The sequence below is a fragment of the Numida meleagris genome, chromosome 1 (genome assembly GCF_002078875.1).
Source record: "Numida meleagris isolate 19003 breed g44 Domestic line chromosome 1, NumMel1.0, whole genome shotgun sequence".
NCBI classification, from domain to species: domain Eukaryota; kingdom Metazoa; phylum Chordata; class Aves; order Galliformes; family Numididae; genus Numida; species Numida meleagris.
The window spans coordinates 108,894,157-108,916,485 of NC_034409.1; the positions used below are offsets into that span (position 1 = coordinate 108,894,157).

General features: G+C 37.3%; 1 protein-coding gene across 18 annotated transcripts in view; it reads right to left on the reverse strand.

Annotated features, from left to right (window-relative positions):
- Positions 1–22,329, reverse strand: part of KDM6A (lysine demethylase 6A) — a 116,359-nt gene that overhangs the window by 12,927 nt on the left and 81,103 nt on the right. For all 18 annotated transcript variants that reach the window (XR_002441770.1, XR_002441769.1, XM_021407244.1 and 15 more), the window contains 7 exons: positions 10,580–10,709; positions 9,041–9,146; positions 8,210–8,415; positions 5,766–5,830; positions 5,589–5,663; positions 3,728–3,876; positions 656–770 (listed from right to left, as the gene is read on the reverse strand). Coding sequence is in view for 16 of the 18 variants with exons in the window: in XM_021407244.1 (XP_021262919.1) it covers positions 656–770; positions 3,728–3,876; positions 5,589–5,663; positions 5,766–5,830; positions 8,210–8,415; positions 9,041–9,146; positions 10,580–10,709 (846 nt within the window). In the remaining 2 variants the exon portion in view is untranslated. The remainder of the gene's footprint in view (positions 1–655; positions 771–3,727; positions 3,877–5,588; positions 5,664–5,765; positions 5,831–8,209; positions 8,416–9,040; positions 9,147–10,579; positions 10,710–22,329) is intronic.

A 22,329-nucleotide genomic window follows, 5' to 3' on the forward strand; every position in this document is an offset into this window, starting at 1 on the left:
CCTCAACTTTTTTAAGCAAGCTACAAACTTGCAAGTGTATGCAAAGCATGCCATGAAGCCTCCTGGAGTTTGGGTAAACTAAGCTCTCCCATTAGATGCAGCAAGAAACCATGCCAAAATACCAATGGCTGTGCAATTGTTATTCATAATAAAATTATGAACATACACTACCAGGAAAATGTTTCATCACTCCTAAAAAACAAACCAACCAAACAAAAAAGACCAACCAAAACAAAAATCCAGCTCCCTCACTCCCCAATTTTTTCCATCACCCTACTGCAACAGTCCTAAAAGTAATCATAAAAGCATCACCATTTGTTAAGAGTAGATGGTAGCTTTAACATGCTTGATAAAGAGGCCAGACAAACAGCAAGGACTGAGATGGATTATCCGGTAATGCAAAGTTTTGAGAGCAATGCTATCACAGAGCATCTAAGGCAATCCAAGTTCCTGCACACTGCACAAATGCCATATTGTGCAAACATCCTAGATTTTGCATTTTTAATTGTTTTAGAAGACTTTTCAGACAACATGGAAAATCCATTAAAAATTCACTTATAACAAACAGCCTCAGAGAGTACTTCCCCTCCTCCCGTTAGGTTTAAGAAAGACAAAGGCAACTTGAAAAAAACAGGGAACAGTACACGCAACTTACTTTTCACAAAAGTCATTCATGACACCCCAATAGCTTTCAGGGACAACAAACCATTCACAGTCACCTGGACCAATATTTATATTTACTGAACAAAAGTTGTTGTTTTCTTGATGACCTGAAATTTAGAAAAAAATAAACACACTTTTTGTAAGGCTAATTTATTAAAATAACCAAGAAAATGCAAAGTGGGTTATAATTACTAAAAAAACCCCTACATCACAGTTTCAGTTTTCATAAACTTATTATATGCACTATTTAGGTGCTTCACAGTGTCAAGAAATGCAATTAAGCTGCTGATAACAAGAGAATTCTGCTTTTGTTAGTTTGCGCAAAATGAAAAGTCGGAACTACCAATCTGACTAATGAATCTGACTTTATCTGACTTATGAATCTGACTAATATTTCAGCAGCTCCCTTTCTGTAGAAATCAGCGCTTCAAGATGCTAAGCTTACATAACGTGTTTGTGATAGTTTTTGACAATCCCATTTAGGAGAAAAACTTCATGACTTCAGGCACTAACAAACAAGGAGTAAGAAAATCTGTCCCAAGGAGCTTTCAAAAATCAATGCAGAAATGCCGGAATTTTACCTTCCTTTCACAGCTGAAGAACCGAACCATAATCCCTAACAGTATTATCTGAAGTTGTACTTCAGCACAAGCAGATTCCAAAACTTAGTCCAGAGGACGAGCAACAACAGACATGGAGAATGCTGAGGTACTCAAGTTCTTAGCCTCAACCTTTGCTGGCAGTCAGGCTTCCCACATCTCTCACATCACTGAACCTCTAGGCGCAGGCTGAGGGAGCAAAATCACTCCCATGGGAAGCAAAGAGCAAGTTCAAGACTTTGATAAAACTGAATGTGTACAAGTCTCCAGGGTCAGATGACATGTGTGCCAGGGTCCTGAAGGAACTGGCTGATGTAGTTGCTAACTCACTCTCCATCACGGCTATCAGGTGAAATCCCCAGTGACTGAAAAAAGGGAAACATCACTCCCATATTTAAAAAGAGTAGGAAGAAAGATCCAGGAAAACTACTACCCAGTGAACATCACCTCTGTGCCTGGGAAGATATTGGAGTAGATCCTCCTGGAAGCTGTGTTAAAGCACATGCAGGAGAAGGAGGTGATCAAAGACAGCCAGCACAGCTTCACCAAAGGCAGACTGTGCTTGACCAATCTGATGACCTTCTATGATGAAGTGACAGCATTAGTGGACAAAGGAAGAGCAACAGACGGTGTATACCTGGACTTCTGCAAAGCCTTTGATATGGTTCCACATCACATCCTTATCTCTACAGTTGAGAGACGTAGATTTGAAGGCTGGACTGTTCAGTGGATAAATAACTGACTGGATGGTCACAGCAGGGGGTTGTGGTGAACAGCTCTATGTTCAAGTGGAGGATGGAGACAAGCAGTGTCTGCTGGGTGTCTGCCTTGGTATTAATGCTCTTTGCCATCTTTATCAATGACCCAGATGGTGGGACTGAGTGCACCCTCAGCAACTTTGCAGATGATACCAAGCTGAGTGGTGCAGATGACACAACAGAAGGAACAGACACCATCCAAAAGGACCTGGATAAGCTTAAGAAGTGTGCCCATGTGAACTGAATGAGGTTCAACAAGAAAAAGTGCAAGGTGCTGCAGTTATGCTTGGACAATTCCAAATATGTGTACAGACTGGGAGAACTCACTGAGAGCGGACCTGCTGAGAAGGACCTGAGGGTCCTGGTGGACAAATAGCTAGACATGAGCCAGTAGTGCACATTTCCAGCCCAGAAGACCAACAGTATACAGGGCTGCACCAAAAGAAGGGTGGCCAGCAGGGCAAGGGAGGTGATTGTCCCCCTCTGCTCTGCCCTTGTGAGCCTCCCACCTGAATTACCGTGCCCAGGCCTGAGGTCCTTTGTGCAAGATGTTGCAGCTGTTGGAGCAGGTCCAAAGGAGACCAACAAGGATGATCAGAGAGAGGGCTGGAGCACCTCTCCCATGAGGGGACATGGGGAATTCTCCAGGGAGACCTCACCATGACCTTCCATTATCTAAAGGGAGCTTATAAATAGGAGGGAGACTTTTTGCATGGTCTGATAGTGATAAGACAAGGGAGAATGGTTTTGAAATAAAACAGGGAAGATTCAGATTAGATATTAGGAGGAAATTCTTTACTCAGAGGATGGTGAGACACTGAAATAGGTTGCACAGAGAAGCTGTGGATGTCCCATCCCTGGAGGTGTTCAAGGCCAGGCTGGATGGGGCCCTGTGCAGCCTGCTTTAGTGGGTGGTAACCCTGCTCACAGCAGAAGGGTTGAACTAGATGATCTTTAAAGTCCCTTCTGAACTAAGTCATTCTATCATTCTGTGATCTCCCAAGCCTCAGACCAGTGCCTGTACTGGTTTTGGCTGGGATGGAGTTTATTTTGACTAAACATCTGCATGCCAATGGGAAGTAGTGAATGAATTCCTTATTTTGCTTGGCTTGCATACACAGCTTTTGCTTGACATAGTATAATGTCTTTATCTCAACCCAACAGTTTTTGCACTTTTATTTTTCTGATTCTCTTCCACATCCAGCTGGGAGGGGAGCAAGTTAGATGCTGTGTGGCATTTAGTTGCCTAGCAGGGTTAACCCGCAATAGTGTCATAGTACAGCAACATTCATTATGGAGCCCTATTCTCAGACAGCAGCAAAGAATTTATTAAGTATAGTGATTTCTACGATTATGCAAAACCTACTTGGGAAGTCTGTAAAAACTTTCAAGGCACACAAATTACAAACATGGTTTGAGTATATTAACTCGTTCTTTTCCCCTTAAAGAATCCAGAATTCAGTGTTACGTGCAAGAGATTAGAATGGCAGCTACCAAGCATTACAGGAATTGAGAAATTTCCCCTAAAAGGTAATTTAGTGCTTCGTACATGCAGATTCAGTTAATCAAGAAATTAAAAAATACTGAATATGTACTTCATTATCATATTTATGCCTGCTATAAAATACAGAAAATCTGCAGTGCAGATAAATTAATGCCACAGCAGTAGATCCCTTTTTTTTTTTTTCATGCAAAGATTATACTCACCTGGTGTTCTGCTTCCTGGAACCTTCATGTACAACTGCACTGTGTTCATGCCCAGGATGGTATGACCAACATGGCTTAGAAGATTTCCTGCTGATACCACACGTACAAAAGCAGGAAGTTTTGTCAGTTCATGGAGTTGCAACTTCCACCTGCAGCAAAATAGCAAATTGACAAACTGTGAATCCCTGAAACTCTTAGAAGAGTTTGGGAAATATAAACATTTTCAGAAAATTGTTAGCATAGGAGATGAAGAAGCAGACGACTCATTGCTGTATAACTTAGTATCTTTTAAAAGGGAAGTTTAGAGAATGCAATAACTTTACTCGACAGCTAGAGAAATTTAAATGTCAATTTCTTTTAACCGTGAACTAGAAGATCTGATGACCTAACTCAATCTCGCAGTTATTCAATCTGGTGCTATACCACAAGAAAACTATGCTTGCACTTTACACCCTGGTGTATTTCAAATGCGTGTATCTTTTCTGTAAACACAAAAGTCTGCTTTCCCCACACTCTCAAACCAGTCAGAAACCGTTAACGATGCTTTCAGGAGCCAAATGATATTGTGACATGACATTTGCTAGGGAGACTGTCTGAACATAGTTTAACTTGCAAACATGATTGCCACAACCACGAATGAACTCAGCTGTATGCACGTGCTATGGAACTGAACGCGTTTATTAGTGAAAACATATATCTAAACACAAATTCTCCAAATTTACGTGGGGCTCTGTAACGCCACACAGGTATCTGTGCTACTCCTTCAATTTGAAAATATTTCCAAATACAGTCCTAAGTATGATAAGCTAGTTCAGGGCAAAACCTGTCTTGTATCAGAAGCTGAGACTGAAGATGTGGTATGTATGTGTGATTCTATGAAAACTATTTAAAGTATCAAAATACAATTTCTATGAACATCTGGTTAGTCATGCTTAGGTTAGGGTTAAAGCCTCCCTCCAAAAGGATTGCTCTAAGTGTTAGTTTATTGGCAACGATTTTGTGAGATACAATTTTCTTTAGAAAAATATATAAACTTATTTTAAATTTTACAACTATCTCTAATCACATACGTATACACACAGAATATGCTGCAATAAATTCATTAGCATCCTAAGCAAGCCTTATTCTCCAGTTTCCAATACTATAACCTTTTCTCCTGTTCTCCTAACTGAAGTGGATCAGAATTTTTGTACTGAAGCTGGTGGAATAGTAATAGTATGCATTTCCAAAAAAGATCCAAGCAGAGACTGAACCAAATAAAAAATTATTACTGGACAAAAACAAAAAAGAATGCTTTCAGTGTATTTCTGAAACTTTGTGAAGTTTTTCTGAGATACTTTCCTCTACTTCTTGGCCTCACAGAAATCTCTAGTCTGAAGAATACTCTGTATTCCCTTAATACTTTTATCATAGTTTTTCCGCTCATATACATCAATTTGGTCTTTGCTACATATTCTGAGCTCTGTTTCTGGATAGTGTAGCAAAAGCTAAGAGAAAATGGGAACAAAATAGATGAGAGTAGGTATAAAGGAGGGGAAAAAAAGGGAAAACGATTTAAAGCATGAGAATGAAAGAAATGGAATGTATCAGAAGTATTACTGGAAGAACAGTGACTGATGGAATTTAAAAGATCATTACTGAAAAATTAAAGATCCTGGAAAGACAAACTCAAAAACAGACTTTAAGGTGAGAGGGATTTATAATAACAGTTTAACAACAGATTAAAGGTAACATGGCAATAGAGCTTGCAACTGGAATTGGGCTTATTAACTGACTTCTCATAAGAGTGCATTAGTTTTCCAGAAGAAGCATAACAGTGCAGAATGCCACTGTGAGCAAAAGGAACTGCAGTCAAACTTACTTTTTGTCATCTGACAGGTCAATGTTGGTCCCAAACTTGATTGTTTTAAAAGGTCCTCTTCTCCTCCTCCCAGAACTGTAAATATAAAAAAAAGTAATAGGTGAATGTGAAAATAGGAATACTGTAAAAATACATACAAATCTAACTGTAAAATTACCATGTTTATATTGCACTTACTTATCTGAAGATGTGGATTCATTATCTGAGTGGTCCTTGTGGTGACTCTTTTTTTCATTTTCCTCCTACAAAATGCAATTGTGAAAATGCTATCATTTATTTAAACAGTGACATTTAAATAATTCAAATATTAAAAAGCATATACAGAAAAATATAGGCACATAGAGGTATGAAGTAAAAACATTTGTTTCAAGATGGTGGTACAACGTTTAAAATATCTGCATCCTGGATCTCATGTGAACACTGCTGTTAAGAAAATAAAAACAAAACCAAAAACAAACAAACAAACAAACAAAAAAACACAAAAAGAACAGCTACTAGTCAAAAGCCATTGCAAAAAAATCTTCTCAATAAAAATTCAGTGAAGTTCAAGCCAGGACAACAGGAAATTTCTACACTGTAAACACTTCTGCTAACCTATATTAGATTTACAAATTAATGCATTGGGTTTGCTTCATTATGCAGGTAAAAAGAAATCCAATGTAACATTTTTAGACCAGAACATTTATCTGCCTTCAAAGTTAAGCAGGTCTCCTGATGTGAAAATAGGCTAATATTTATAAAATTCATTTTCTAATATCCATTATACAAAGTTCTTTAAATTTTTAATAGCCATCTGCTATTTTAGCACTGCAGTAGCTAGGACCATGACTAGTGGAAAAAGTCTAACCAGCATTAAATGATGTAATTTCATCTTTTTGGCACAGTGGGCTCAAAGTCCTGCTTTAAAAAGTTCCTTTTTCACAAGTATACAGACATAGAAGGAGAAAAGACAAAAAGCAGGAAAGAACTGCCTGGATGCTGGCCAAAGATTTTTGGCTTTGAATGAGACAGTTGTTAGACATCAAAGTGTCCTATGTACCTGAGAAAGTCCTATTCATCCTTTGAATGAAGGACAAAGAGGAACAAAAAAGGATTGAGCAATGATGGTTTTATGAAATACGGTAAAACACGTTAGAAAAGCAATGTAATAGTTGTTAGAGGGGGACAAAAAGGTCACTTAAGGCAAGCCAAGAGAACTGTGTCTGCAGAAAGGAGAAACTTGGCTTTCATTTGAACATTGCAGAAGTCATCTAAGGACAGGTCACTGCAGTGTTAGGAAAAAGAAGCACATATGCTTAAAACAATGCCATTTTGATTTTTGAGGGAAAAATGAAAATTGACATTATGAAAATTATTTTATGTACTACATTTTTACCATCACTTTGTAGCAGAGGAAAAAAAAACACAGAAAATACTGCATTTGCTTCGTGATGCAAAAACAAAGCTGAAGATTTCCTGCTGACAAGCACATATGTAATCAATCTCATACGTTATTAGAAATGTACTTTCCTGTAATTTTATTTATACATTATGTTCTCCTCCAGAATGATGCTCAAGAACACAATGTTGGTGCAATTCTTTGAGAAAAATCCCATTCATGACTGAAGTTAGGCCAAGCCACACACTATTCTGCTCAGTGCTCCCCAATTCCTGTATGGTATTCCTGTATCTTTTCCTCATCCTGTATCAGTCTTGCTTAGAATATTTAACCACCTTCAGTTCTCTTTTTTCCAACTACAGATTTATTTCTTTCCTTCTAATCCTTTCCAGTAATGCAGGAAATTAGGGAATTTCTCGCTGTTTTCATGTAACAGCAGTGAAAACTGTAACAGCCAACTCTCCATATTTTCCTCATTTTCTAATTAACAAGTGATCAATAATTCCTTTTGTCTTTGTTCCACCTTAGTCTAGTCTTTTCAGAGCACTCAGTAACATAAGCCTTAGATGACTGCCTGTATCTACTTCCAAAGATGCATTCACTACTTAATAAAAATACTGAAAATTAGTACCAATGAAGTATAATATTTGCAACACCGTGAACATTTTACTTGGTTCTGTATGTCTAACAGCTCCTACACTAAACAGAAAATGTTAAGTTTGGAGCTCTTCAGTAGCTAGTATGGAAAACATCAGTTACTTTTCTGAAAAAATGTTTCTATATTTTGAACAGTTGTGAACTTTAAAGACAGCGTAAGTTTTTAATAAGTAACATTCAAATTAATTCAGCATACAATGAAGTGTCATTTCAAGGCATGTGCAAAATTTGAAGCAATACGAATTAAAAAAACATCTGAAATTTTAAATATTTCAATATGAATTTTGACATCACTGTGAGAAAGCTGAAAGCTAACAAGCTTTTCAAATCCGTAGCACTTAGTAGCTTTATATTAAGAAAATGAAGTCTACGTTAAGTATGTGAGAGAACATCCTGTATAGTATTTGACTTTCTGTTCAAAATAGACTGTACATTTATGCATGCTTTTCATGCTGGTGGGAATGTCTCCATTTCCTGAATGACTTCTGGACTTTTTTTTTTTCAACAGCCATTCCTAACAGAGCTTAATTCCACAGTTAGTATACAGGACAGTAAATTACAATTTACGTAATAGCAACAGACTTACCCTTAAAGACTCCTGGAATGAGGAGGCCTGGTACTGTGCATATTTAGCAATTGTTGTATGAGATCTACTGCTTTCACAACGCCAGATTTTCTTTGTTCCAGTGGGGTCCCAGTTTTCATCTGCTGGCTGCAGTAGTTGTGTCCTCACTTCTACTACGTGTTCATTATTTGCTTCTACCAATGTCTTAGTAGAGAAGAGTCCTAGATCTAATAAGTAAGAAAAAAAAATCAAAAATGTCAGTTAAAATATAACAAAAAGTTTTAGAAGAAACAATATAAACACTCAACATTATCTGAAGGATTTATCTAAAACAAACATACACATATATATGAAATAACAGTTATAATAATGCTCAAAAGGCTTTTCTATACAACACCAGAAGCCTTAAAAAAACTTGGCAGCTATTTTACAGACCATATTCCAAGAAATTTATTACTTGAACAAGGTAAACAAATCCGCAAACATGAGTAACTCAATTAACAATTAAGTATTTTTCAGAAAATTAGAGCTCTATGAATGTTCACAGTGAGATCATTAAATCAAAGCACAAAGTCACGATAGGCACAGTTTTTATAGGAAAAAAGTCTGTCTATAAGCTCCCATACCCACAGCTCAGTTTCTGTCTGCAATCAACAAAATCTGATTTTTTTTTTTAAGTTGATCTAGGCTAGAAATAGTAGTGAGCTAAGTGAAAACATGTTCCCTTAATTAATCTAAACAGAACAGTAATGCAGTATGATAGAAATAAAATATCCACTTTTAAGGACTGAGAAACATCATTAAAAAGAACGTATTTTTTTTACAAAGAAAATGTAACCAAATTAAAGTTACCTAATTTAAGCGCTCCAGCAAGGCCACGTATTACAGTAACAGGGTTGTTTGGATTTGTACAAAATTGATGTAAAGGTGGAAAGAAAGCATCTCGTTTATTTTCCAACTGTAAAATTACAATGGAATATTAGGTATCAGAAGAATTCAGACTCCTTGTTTGTAAAGTAAGAAAGAATAATAAAAAATGAGAAACAACAGAAGGATGACAGGAACTTTATTCATTTCTTTGTATTGAGGGGATTGAATAGCAACATCATACAACCATTTCCATGTTATATGCTGGGTTTACTCCTTCTGAAATTAATTCGTTATTGTAATTTATTTCTTGGCATGAATTATTCCCAGGTTGCTTCGGCTTTTGCAACTCAGGTTTCCTGCAGTTTATTTCTTTATCTGACAGCAGCCCCGAAAATTCTCTAAATCTGCAGAATTCTCTGAAGAGCAAGATAATACACTAACATTCTTTTCAGAATTTAAAAAACTAATCCTACAGATAATGTATACAAGAAACAGTATAATTAAAAAGAGCACTCTCAGAGTATATCTCATGTTAACTGGAAAAATTGATTTCATTTTCCTACGCTTTTGTACATCTACAACCAATTTTACGCTGCAGTTTCTCCTCACTTTTATTTTTAATTGCTATGAATCTTTTAAAATCCTGCAGACAGTGAACAAAGTATCAATGACACTGTAGACAGAGACTGCATATATGCTGAAGACAACCCTTTCAATAAACAAAACAATACAGTTCCAAAATACTGGGACCCACGTTGGCACATCTACACAGTATGTTGCAACATGGGGATTTACCAGCTTTGCAAATACTCAATGAAACTATAACGGACTCTTAATTAGGAAGATTAATTCAGGTTCAACACTAAGAGCAGTGCTACTGCTTCCAACCTAATCTAGTGCTTAGGCAGACTGCTCAGATAGTAGCACACAAGACTGCCAAGTGCTCCTGGTTCCAAAGTTTGGCTGAGCAAAACTAGCTGGATGGACACACTGTAGTTTACAATTCCATTATTAAGAAAGTTATCTACAATACTTCGTAAAGCTATTAAGGAAGATTATTTCTGGAACAGCAGTTTTAATGTTTGCATAAGAACAAAAATATCTACCTAAAGGGCAGTTGGATTCAATGATCTTTGTAGGTCCCTTCCAACTCGATTTTTCTATTAATACAACTTTTATTTTCCTAACTGATGACATTTTGTTGTTACCATCATCTCAGCTTTCATTAATTTTCCCTACTATATTTTGAACTAGACTGTTAACATCGGGCATTATAACTCACAAACTGTTTTTGCTTATTCCGTCAGTATTTTAAGTAATAAATAAACCTAATTTTTTTAAGCTGTTTTTCTTCTTCTTCACTCAAAATTGCAAAATTCTATGTCTAGCATTTTTCCTGTTTATACACTCTAACTAGAATTCAGACGTGAATGCCGTATCTTTAAAATAATTGCATAATGTAATTCAGATACTCAAATAATTAACAGAATACAGTCAGCAACTTACTTCTACTTTACTTACATAAATACTAGGTGTAGGTGGATTCAGCTTGTCCTTTGGCAAGGGAGGGTATGGTGGAGGTGGTGGTCGTGGAGGTGGGCATTTATCCAATAGAATACTACTGTTAGATAAGCCATTTTTACCCAGATTCCTAAAAGGAAAGAAGAGCTGCCTCTATCAGTACTTGACAAATACAACAAAAAAAATATTATTGCTATCTTTTCTGCAAAACAATGACAGTAACTAGAAACCATAATTCAAGATGCAAATAAAGCTCATATATATTTTAATAAAGTATTCTCACTGTATAAATTGATATTATTCAAAATCATTCCCATTTTCTCCTCTAATCTGCAATGTCATCACCACTAGTTAAAAATAAAGCCAATTTAAATAAAAGCCAGCGTGACTCATTTGACCAAATCTAACACAGAAAGCAGTTTTCAAATAGAAACAGAAGAACCTTACTAGGCTGGCACTGGCTGGTGGATGAAGAATTCATAGCAACTGATAGTGCAGTCTGGTAATACTAAGCACAGCACTGTAAGAGAGTAGTGGCAAAATGATAATGCCTCAGCAAGAAGAACAATGCTGGAGTCACAAAAATAGAAACATACAACACTACATTAAACAACCACCTATCCACCCCTCCCTGACTTACACATTTTGAAGCCAGAACGAACCACCATTACTTCATCTTATTGCTTGGAAAACACAGGAAAGAACTACTCTTGTTAAGCTGCTGTTTCAACACCTGTACTTGCATCTGAATCAGGACCTTGCTTGGTGTAATTGCTAGCCTTTCTCTGGAGGTTTTGAGACACGGATAGCCCACTGTATGCATGTTAGCTTCTTCTATAATGAATGACTTTCAGAGCTGAAAATGATTGCAGAGACTGAGAATGCACAATATCTAGTCACTATCACCAGGTATTCATCAACAGAGATATCCCTTAATTTTGTTTGTTTGTTAAAAATAACTGAACTGCTTTAAAATTCTTCCAACTAACATTCAAATCTTTCTTCCAACCTCACTTGATTCATTAGCTACTGTTCTTACTGCCTCTCAGTGCTCCAGGATATAGGATGTGCTAAGGCATAATTCAGTCGTTTATCCTCATAAAACTCACTAGCTACAAAAATTTGTTCTGATAACAAAGGTTCTTCAACAGAAAACACAGCTGACACAGTATTAGATGAAACTTCCAGCAATAAAGCTTGTAACAAACACAGAAACTGTGATGCTACCACTGAAAAACATCCTAGAGCTTAATGCTGGCATGCAAGAGCATTATTTCAAATCAAGCTACTACAAACCATGAGTCAGAAGGACTTTGGGCTTAAGATCACAACAGATTGACTGTTATGACAAATACTTTAAAGAACAAACATCACATGTACCTCAGGATGTAGCAAAGATGAGCATCCCGAGAAACTGTTGTTCATCATGCCAAGGATCAATCCAAAACTTACACCAGATTTCTATCTCCTACACTTCTATCCTCCGATGGGAGATCAGAGCAATACAAAGACATCCTTAACAAGTGTCTCCAAAGCGTGCCAGTCAAAATACCAAACACAGCTTATTCTGTGCTCTAGGTGAGCCTACTCCCAAAACAGACTACAACCTCAAAGAAACTGAAAGAGATGCTTTCAGCAGATTTGATGAGGCATCATCCAACTTGACGAAATGTCACTGACCTGTGTTTAATGTCCAAGACAGTTCTTGCAAAGACACTACTGCTGCCCCACCAAAAAAGAAAAAACACCCAGAAAAAAAAAAACAACACAGAAACATAGCAATATAAAATCACCACTACTCAAAGAAACTTATCAGTGATGGCTGTGTGAATCTGAGATTGAAGAATATACGTGCAAGATGAAACTAAAATCTGAAGAGCAGCCATTAGAGGTAAGAAACAGAGAAAACATTTAAGTAAATTCAGAGTACATGAAGAGGGGCAGTAGAGACAGGAGAGACTGCTGTACGCCTAGAGGAATTACACATTTAAAAAGTGAAAGAGATGCAGAAGAAAGCAGACGCTACAGAGGAAAAGATTAGATGAACGGAGGAATCTCAAAGCCAACGCTTGAAGCTGATACTACAGCAAATGACCCTGCAGTTTCCTATTAAGTTACTAAAACCCTGTGTGGAAATTTCAAGAGGAAAAGGGCCAAAGAAAAAAGCTGAGACTGGAGAACACTTGTAATTCAAGCGGCATGGGAAACAGATGGGCAGAATCTTAAAACTTAAATCTTCAGCAGACCAGTTTCACTCATCTATTTTTTTCTGATCATCAATCAGAATAACTTACTATTAATAGCAACAGAAGAGAACTACTAAAGCACAACACTGTAATTGACAGCATGCAAATCAGAGTGATGCAAACCATAAAACAAACAAACAACAACAACAAAAAACCTCCAGAGAAATACTAAATAAAATAAGACTTGATACTGGCACCTAAAAGGAAATTGTCTAGCTATTCACTGAACATCTCCAACAATGGAAATACAGAACCGCAGCCAGCACAGGGAAAGTGAAAGATCGTTTTTGACCACAGCAATTGTAGGGAAAGTCACACATCGTTGTTGCAATCCTGTAATCTTGAAAGAGGTAGCAAATGCAATGCTTAAGGAAAAACAAGCCTGACTTAGGCCCTGAGAAGAAAATGCATGCCCAAATAGTCACCTATAATGCCATGATGGAATAATGACTAGAAGGACAGGTTTCATCCATCATTCCTTTAAACTGAATTTTCACAGGCTGTACAGGCTGCAAAACATCCTTCATTCCCACAGAGCCAAGAGTAGTTGTCAGCCTCACAAAGGTAAGGACAGAGGTGTGAATGATGTGTAGCACCTTCTGGAGCCAAAGCTGCAGCTCTCAGCCCATTTGCTTGACAGGTAAAAGCAACAACTCACCTAACTGCTTTAAGCCATGGAGCAAAGTCAAATTGTCAGGCTTTTGAGTGTCACCAACTGCAGTAGATGAAACAGGTGCTTGAATTTTATGTGATTAACTGATCTTTTGAATAAACAATCACCAGATTCACTAAAATGCTCCTTTTTCATTTTATTGCCTTCTAGGATATGTTCCCTCACCTTCTAAAAATGGTTCACATCCCTTTCCTCCTACAGCACAACTTCACATCTGGCTGTAACAAAACACACTGTTTCCCAAACACAGGTGGGAACCAGTTTGCTCTGCAACAGTGGCCTTTACTCTTCATCACAGAGCACTCCACAGCCCCTGCTTTCAGCAAATATTAACACAAGTAACTTCACATTATCAAGGGATTTCTGACAAATGAAGATTGATGGCATAGCCTGGTATGCCTCCATTTGCCTACCACACCTCTTTCCTAGGGTCTACTGTTTTCACTGCATGGGTAAGGAACTTGGCTGCTCCTTCAGCAGCTACCACGACACCACGCCACGTGATGGACTCCAGCCGCTTCAGGCTCAGGGATTCTCCACTTGGAGCCCTACACCACGAGGAAAAACAAGGCTGAAACCAGATCCCAGGGCAACATCCCGAAACTCTACTCACCCCAGCAATGATGACAGATCAGTTGGTTGCTATACACTTCAATAGATATTGTATTGACTTTGCATCACCCTGCCTTACTAATGAAGATGTCACACAAGCTGGGAGCAAAATGTGTTGAAAAGCTGTACTAATTTTAGCTGTTTTACTTCAAAGATGCTAAGCTACATCAAGAATATTAAAGTTAACATAATACTTATTTTCCATGAGCCAGGACTCATTGTCATTAATTACTACCCTTTACATTTATTAAGTTAATCACTTCAATGATTTTGTTATTTCACTCAGGCCTAATGCCAGACTGCCAGCATTACATTTACAGGGGTCATCCCACTCTGAAATCAGTCCCACGGCATTTTTCAAGTCCTATGCAACTCTTTCTGTTTTCTAAGAACTATCAAAAACCTGTATGCATAATCAACAACAGCTCTGGCCTGCTCTTTCACAACTCAAGGACATCTGTTATCTGGGCTTCTGACTTAGAACCATCACATAAGTGTTTAATGTCCGCCTCCCTGATCACTGTGAAAAGCAGAGAGCAGGTTATTGCACATCCCACAATGTGAACACCTTATCTGCCTTTTTCCCAAGCACAGAATAAAAATATTTAGTGAACTCTTCTGCCTCTGTATTGACTACTTAATATCCCTGTCCAGAAATACTAAGCATTACTGTGGGTTTTTGTGTGTGTGTGTGTTTCTTCTATTTCATTCCTGGCTACAGTTTTCCTCTTCTGAGCTTTTGCTAGGAGTTTTCTAGAACTCTTAGCTTCCATACCTTTAAAATATTTGCTCTTTATCTTTTTAAAAAGATTGTGACTTTTTGAGGACAGTGAAAAAGCTCCTGAACAATTTCCAGCTATCTATACATTTGCATTTAAGGTACAATTTACAGGCCGCATTACAATCATTTGCACATAAGCAGTTATTTTTGTTATGAAGTCAGTTTAAGTGAATTATTATTTGAGGATTAGCTGCATGAGAATTAACAGGGTTTTACCACTCAGGAGATTATAGTTACTCTGAAGAACAAAATTAATACCCTCTTTCCCACACAAAAATCACATTTAATGTGAATATAAGGAACAGTGGATTTATGTGATATTGTATCTTAAATCCATCAGAATTACTCAACATACAGAGAATGAAAAAAAAAAAAAATTTAAAAATGTGCTCGTAGAAGGAAGCTGAAGCACTGAGATGCACAGTACTTAACTGACCCAACCCTGATGCAAAATAGAAAGACCTAGTCTTCCTTACCAATTAGTGGATACAACTAATTTCTTTCACGGGGGGGGGGGGGGGAACACAGGAAAACGGCTATCAACACTCTTCACGCTGGAAATGAGGTGGCTATTCACAATGCCTAGCGCTGGCTGTCTGAGGCTCTTCTCCCCAGGCTGCTTCTGCAGCCAGTAGAAAGATGCACACTCAAAGGGCGATTCAAAGAAATTAAGCCAAGCTTACATTATGTTTAAATGCAAGTAATGCCAGATAATTATACAACCTGTTTATAATGCAGTTCTTCGCTTCAGCCTTTCACAACCAGGTACTAGCTGGCAATACTCCCAGGAATCTTTCTTTTTCAAACCTACTGAAAATCCTACAAAATAATTGTGGATTTTCTCATTATGCAAATGTATTTCTAATCATTTTTGAATTCAGTTCTGTTTTTGACCTCAGCGCTTATAGGTTGACAGAGTGTTTCATAGGTTAATTACATGTTATGTAAGAAATAATGTTCCTTTTCTCTCTTGTTTTAAAATGACTTACATCTTTCTCTTTCATTTGATAATCACCTGGTTCTTAAGCTATTACAATAAGACAAACAGAAGCACACTAATGACTTATTTAAGAAAAGCATTATAACTACTGCTACCAAACTCTTTCTTTCTTTTAGCCTTCCCCCTCTCTAAACGCAACAGTTAAAACACATATTTTTTTCCTTTACTCCCAGGTATTTCTGTATTTGTTTTTCTGTAACAGAACAGAATATATTACTCTAAGCAGGGCTTAGACTGTGAAACTACAACATTTAAAATTTTATTCTCTAAACTTTTGCTCCAGTTAGGCTTACTTGCCAGAAATAAGGTGCCTCTACAGTAACTGAACAATTTGCCCACAAGCCAAAATAGCCTTTTGTGTACGATCAAAAAAAGCCTCCCAGTAAAACAAGAGCTGCTTTTAAGAGCAAAACACAAACTTAACCCAGCTCCCGTCTCTGCGAAGTACTTCCCTCAAGCAGACTCCCTGCCTTGCGACTGCACTTTCTAACCCCATGGATTCACTCACTGACTCCCCAAACCACAGCTGACTGCCTTTCTGAAACACCCTTTCTGAGACACAGCTCATTTCTGCTGGTCTCCTTCACTTTCTTATCTCAATGGATTGCTGTCTACTCTTCCGCTTTACACACCAAGCAAGAACTACAAAAAGCATGTTAGCCCCTTCTAATAGGCATTACCACATTACCATCAAGTCCATGCCTCCTATTTATCTTCCCTGATAAGACAAACTGGCAAAGCTTTCAAGTTCAGTTATGTCTGTGAGTTTTACCATTAGACATCCTGTACACTACCATAAAAGTGACCGCACTTACAGCTGATGTGTGATTGCTCAATTATTCTATCTAGCTCCTCGTGAATTTTTTTTTGGACTTGTCCAGTGACTGCTCTAAGGAATTACCAAACAGAAGTTTTGTCTGGAGCTTGTGTACCCTTTTCAGCCTGTGAATGTGCTTTTAGAAATGAAGAATAGCAAGTAAGCTATTTCTTTTATGAAAAGCAAAACAAAGCGATGATGAACTTCTTTACACTGGTTAAAGGAAGGACTTGACCTCTCATCAGCTCCAGAGGCAGCAAACACTGGAGCATCTTAAATGAGAAGGGCACTGCATTTTTCATATTATCCCCTCTAGATGCTAATGAGATGCACCAGTCGAAACAGAGCAAGACATCACCTGGTTTCACTTCAGCAGAAATAAACAGCTCAAGTTTTAAGTCTCAAGTCTTGTGACAACATTTCATTAACTCTCCTTTCAAAAGGATTGCTCATGGGGAAAAGATACTAAAACTTCTGAGAGCAGGGAAAGAGTTTTTGATAACACTCTTTTAAAGGAGCCCTGATACACAGCTAGACAAAACAGAGCACTCTTCTTTTTTGTTCTCCACTTCTTAACAATTGCTTATCTAGCTACAAAAAGAACAGTTACTCCTAGTGTATTTTCTTCTCTTAGTCACAACAGATTTTCACTTACGCTTGGTCTTTTTAATGACCTCTTCTCAATGGGGGATTTTCTGCAAGAATCTAAAGAATAATCAATTTTATAGTACACATTTTTATCTGTAATTTTGCTCAGAGGCTTAAAGAAATTTAGTTTACTATGCAGACAGCTTGCTATTCAAAACATAATAATTCAGTTGCATTATAATAATCTTAAAATTGACTGTTGCCATCACTTGTTATAAGATTAAGCAAGTTACCCGTACAGCGCCCAGAATCACCTCCTCAGTTCCTTCCGTATGTGCAGTCCAACAACAGTTGAACAAGATGAGTGCATTTGTTATCCCACTATTCTCCAGAACAGCATCTTAATGAGATTTGCATAGTTTACTCATCAGCTCAGAGATTGCATTTCTCAGTTCCTTGCAGCTCTCCACTGAACCTCATCTAGTCCCTTCCGGGGGGGCTTCCTTTGAGAAGTATCCACAGCTACTCCAGCACCCTTTGTTTGACCCCTCCTCAGTGTCCCAAACAACCTCAGCTCAGCACTAGAACAGAATTAATCTCTGTTAGATACTTCCTCAACATTCTCACTGAGGATGATGGATATAAAGAAACGTGTAAGTCCCTGGATGGTCTTGCCCTACTTAAGCTCTTAGTTCAGTCTTTGATGAAACAAAACATTTACCAAGTCTGCTCCTACAAACCAGACAACCTATTCAGATACAACTGAAAAGAATCAAATGGAGTTGCCTACTTGGCATGTGCTTTGCATTTTATGATGCAAAGTATCTCCTTTCATTCAATGGCTTTGCTTGCACTATTAAGACACCACTTGCTCACATAAAATAAAATTACAAGCTCCCAACATTTATTTTTGCCTGTCTGCTTCCATTTTATTTCTTTTAATGCATGACTTCCGAACCCCTTTTCTAAGAACTGCTTCTACCTTTAAGAAAACAAACAACTTCCATACCTGATGTTCCTTTGTTCTTAAAGAACAACCAAAATCCTAGCAAGATTGACAAACAAGTCAGTTTTTAGAAGTTACTACTACAGTTCTGCTTTCTATTAAATCTCTCCTGTGAGATAAGGAACTTCATTATATTGCAGTTCACTATTGCATAGTAGGTCAAATATAGTTACATTATGAATCAACTGCTGTACATTACTTAATGCCAAACTGCTAGTAATTTCAGGTCATTTCTGCTCCAGACACACATAAACCTATAGGGTCTGAAAGCTGTAAAAAATGGCTTCTCACAGTTAAGATTTTTTAAAAATCTGTAAGCATTTGAAACAAGATTATGTAACAAATCAGACCTCTGATGAATTTCAGTGTGACTTACACATGAAATCAAACATTCTGGCTTGTAAGCATACAGTAAAGAGAGCCAAATACAGAAAAAATAAATAAGAAAATAAAACTTAACACAAAATTCCAGCTATATATAAAAGCAACTTACATCTACCTGTTCCCACCTGTCAAAATGCCTTTTTTCCCCCTAAATAATACCATCAGGAAAACAGAGCAAGAGATTGCATTGAGTATTTCCAGAAAGCAAAAAGAATATGCCAGAAGATAACAGAAAGTAATTATCAACATTAGAGAGGGAGTCAGAGTATCTTTCTGATCATATCATTTTAAATGAGAGTACTTATGGAACAATCAGTGTAGCGCCAATATTTAAGAACTGCTACTGCAGAGTAACTCCTCACTCCCTCTCTCTGCTTGAAGTTTATTCTAGAACAGTTTTTTTTTTTTTTTCATATGCTTTTAAAAAAAGAAAGGAAAAAAATATATTTACAGGTCTTCCATTGTGGATAGCTTTCAGGTACCTTTTACAGTAATTTTAAAAATCACATTTTTTTGTCTCAAATACACTTGTACCTCAAGATACCACTTACAGAGGTAACAACCAAATGTAATCACCACTACATGAAATACTTTCAGCATTTCACTTTTTCATTACCTTACACTGTGTTAACATAAAGGTTAACATGCTCCAATTAAGTTCATAGTATCCAATGTTAATATAAGCACCTTTTATTCCACTGCGTCTAAAGGTTCTCTTATCTAACAAATAAGCAGGGCATTCAGCAGAAAATTGCTATGTATCCTCCCCTCTGGACACTTTTCCCTGTGTCAGTATCTATGACATGGATGTTCCCACCAAAGCTCCGCTCCTGAGCCAACAGTGTGCATGCACACCTCCCAACACTGACACACTTTAAAAGAAAGCAGGAACTAATCAGCTATTCAGTACATGCCTGGGACAGCCTCGCCCTCAAATTTATGTTTGCAAACTGTAAAAGAAATAGATACGGGTGGCAGGAAAACAAAACTATTATTATATAATATATAGTAGTCATGTTTTAAAGAGTTATCACTTCCAATAGTAAGAAAAAACATACAGGCAGGGCCCTTTCTCTAACAGGCAACCAGCACCAAACCAGACCAGGAACAGCAGTAATGAGCATCAAAAAATGTTCACAGATGTAAAAATGCCTGCCTGACTTCATCTTACACTTTAGGTTTAGCCTAAAAATGTTGCAATTGTTACTGTGTGGACAGTCCCACAAAATTTCAGAATCGTTTATTATTATAATATACCACATGCAGATACTTTCTGGCAATCACCATTTGACTAGGACAGATCCTGTCTTTGAACTGAGTAAACGCGGTAGCCAAGCCCACACTGAAGCATTTATTGACCACTCAGTAAGAGAAGTCTGTCCTCAAGTTTGGCTGCTGCTCATCTTTCTTAGCATCTTTAGCTGCACATCAAGTCTTCTGCCTTTCTTGAAGGAAGGTGCAGACAGGCTGAAGAGGGAGCTCTGAATCTCTGCTCGGTAAGTACAGTGACAACAGCAAAAGGCACGTTTCACACGCCTGCAAACTACAGGGGGTCAGGCACTAACTTAACATCTCTTGAAAAATTACAATTTCATGAGCCTTAGGAAAAATACAGATTATACGAATCCCAGTGAAATACAGCTGGAAAGGACACACCAGAGGTTTTATGACCTCATTTGTTATAATGAAGCCGTTAGCAATTCAGCATCACTTGCAATACTACTTCTATCACAGAGCACAAATAAGGACATGCATTAAAAGCTGCTTTAGGATTTTTGTAGTAAAAATGTCCAACTTTTTGCCAGTGAACACAAGCCACAGATCTCACCTACGAATCATTCAATAAGCAGTGTCCTAAATCAGAATATGACACTAAACAGCAGAAATGCACTTCTCATTACTCTTTCCAAGAAGGCTGAATGCAAACTTCTGCTGAACAGATTTTGAAGACAGAAACCAGCTAAACTTCAAGAAAGAGCTCTAAGTGTCTTACGATTTCTTTTATGTGTACTTGCATTACACTTATCCTAACACAAGACACTGAAGCTATTTTTAGACTTCTGCCAGCAAGAACATATACATGGTCCCAATTTAAAAAAATCTTTTAAACTCTTCATTTTTATGAATGTAACAGAAACTTAACTTGAAAATGAACATTACAATATAAAACTCACCATGTATAAGATGACAAAAAATGTTCCCTGTAGGCTTTTTATTCCTTCTTTTCTAGATGTAAAGCTTTAAGCTAGTAGATATTAAAATCCCCACTTATGACTTCAATTAACAGCAAATATTTAAAATGCTTTAGACTTTGAAGTTATTCAACTAATTCAATCTCTTAAGATCATAAACATTTTACTTTTGTAACAGATGCCTACGGACTGCTATACCATGATCAGTACTCATTAAATCCTGGTATATTAGAAACCAGTAACTCTCATGATCATGGTAACAGATGCAGCCTTTTGCATTTAACTGATTTATGTGGGTGCAGTAAAAAAAGGCAGTAAATATACTTTCATCACTTCTTCAATAACCAAAAGGGTAATGCTCAAAAGCATCACAATTGTAGCCACATAATTCCAAACCAAGTATTTCTGCGTAAAACGTATTGAGATAGTAAAAATTCCAACAATAATTCTGATACCACAAAAATATAAATAACACAACTAAAAGAACTGTGAGCACAGTAAGTGTGGCAAACAGCAGTTAGAGTACAAATGATAACATTCAAAAATCACGTGCTTATGATGATTAAAGGGACTTCCATGAACTTTACAGGCCACTTACTCAGCTTCTTTCACAAGTGGCATCAAATATAAGACACAGCTACAGAAATTACATACCTAAACAGTCATTTTGTACTTTGGATTTCAAGTAAAATTCTTTTTTTTTTTTTTTAAAAAAAAGGAAACCTCTCCTAAAACTACCTAAGGACTTTGCTATAGAAAGAATACCTGCAGTAAGCACAATCTCTGAAACTCCTAAACTATTATCTGGCAGAATTCCTGCTAGCCTTTGTAAGCATGAGCTCACCCTACTTCAGAAGGAAGATCAATTACTCCCAGTAAGCTTTGTCTGAACTGTGCACAGTGAAGTTTGCTCCGGTTTAAAACTGAATAAACTATCTTATGTTTAATGTATATTAAGACTGATAATACGGTGCATAAATACAGAATAGTTACACATTGTAAATTGAGAATTTACAGTGAATTCATTTTCCTGTGTAGATAATTTTTCAGTGCATAACGTCACAGTGTCTACTTCTGAGGAGAGTTGTCTGAATATATTAACCTGATCTTTCCTACCTACAACTGCAGCACTGTCTCACCAATAACCCACAGAAATAGCCTGAACTACGCACCCCTTACAGATGCTTTTTCGTTAATTTTTCCTTGGTTGGAAGGGGGGAATTCACCTGCCATTTTTGGTGATGTATCAATCCTGAGATAAGAAATAAATAGCAGTAGAAAGTATGTACAAATCTCAAGGCTTGGAATCTGGTGCCTCTGCCATACTGCTCTTTAGTAAGCCAGACCTAGGAAACCGCTAGAAGTGCTAAGGAAATACTTGCAAGTTGTCTACTTGGAGACAAAAACAAGCCTAATCCTTCAAGTGCTAACATGCCTGTCAAGGAGATGAG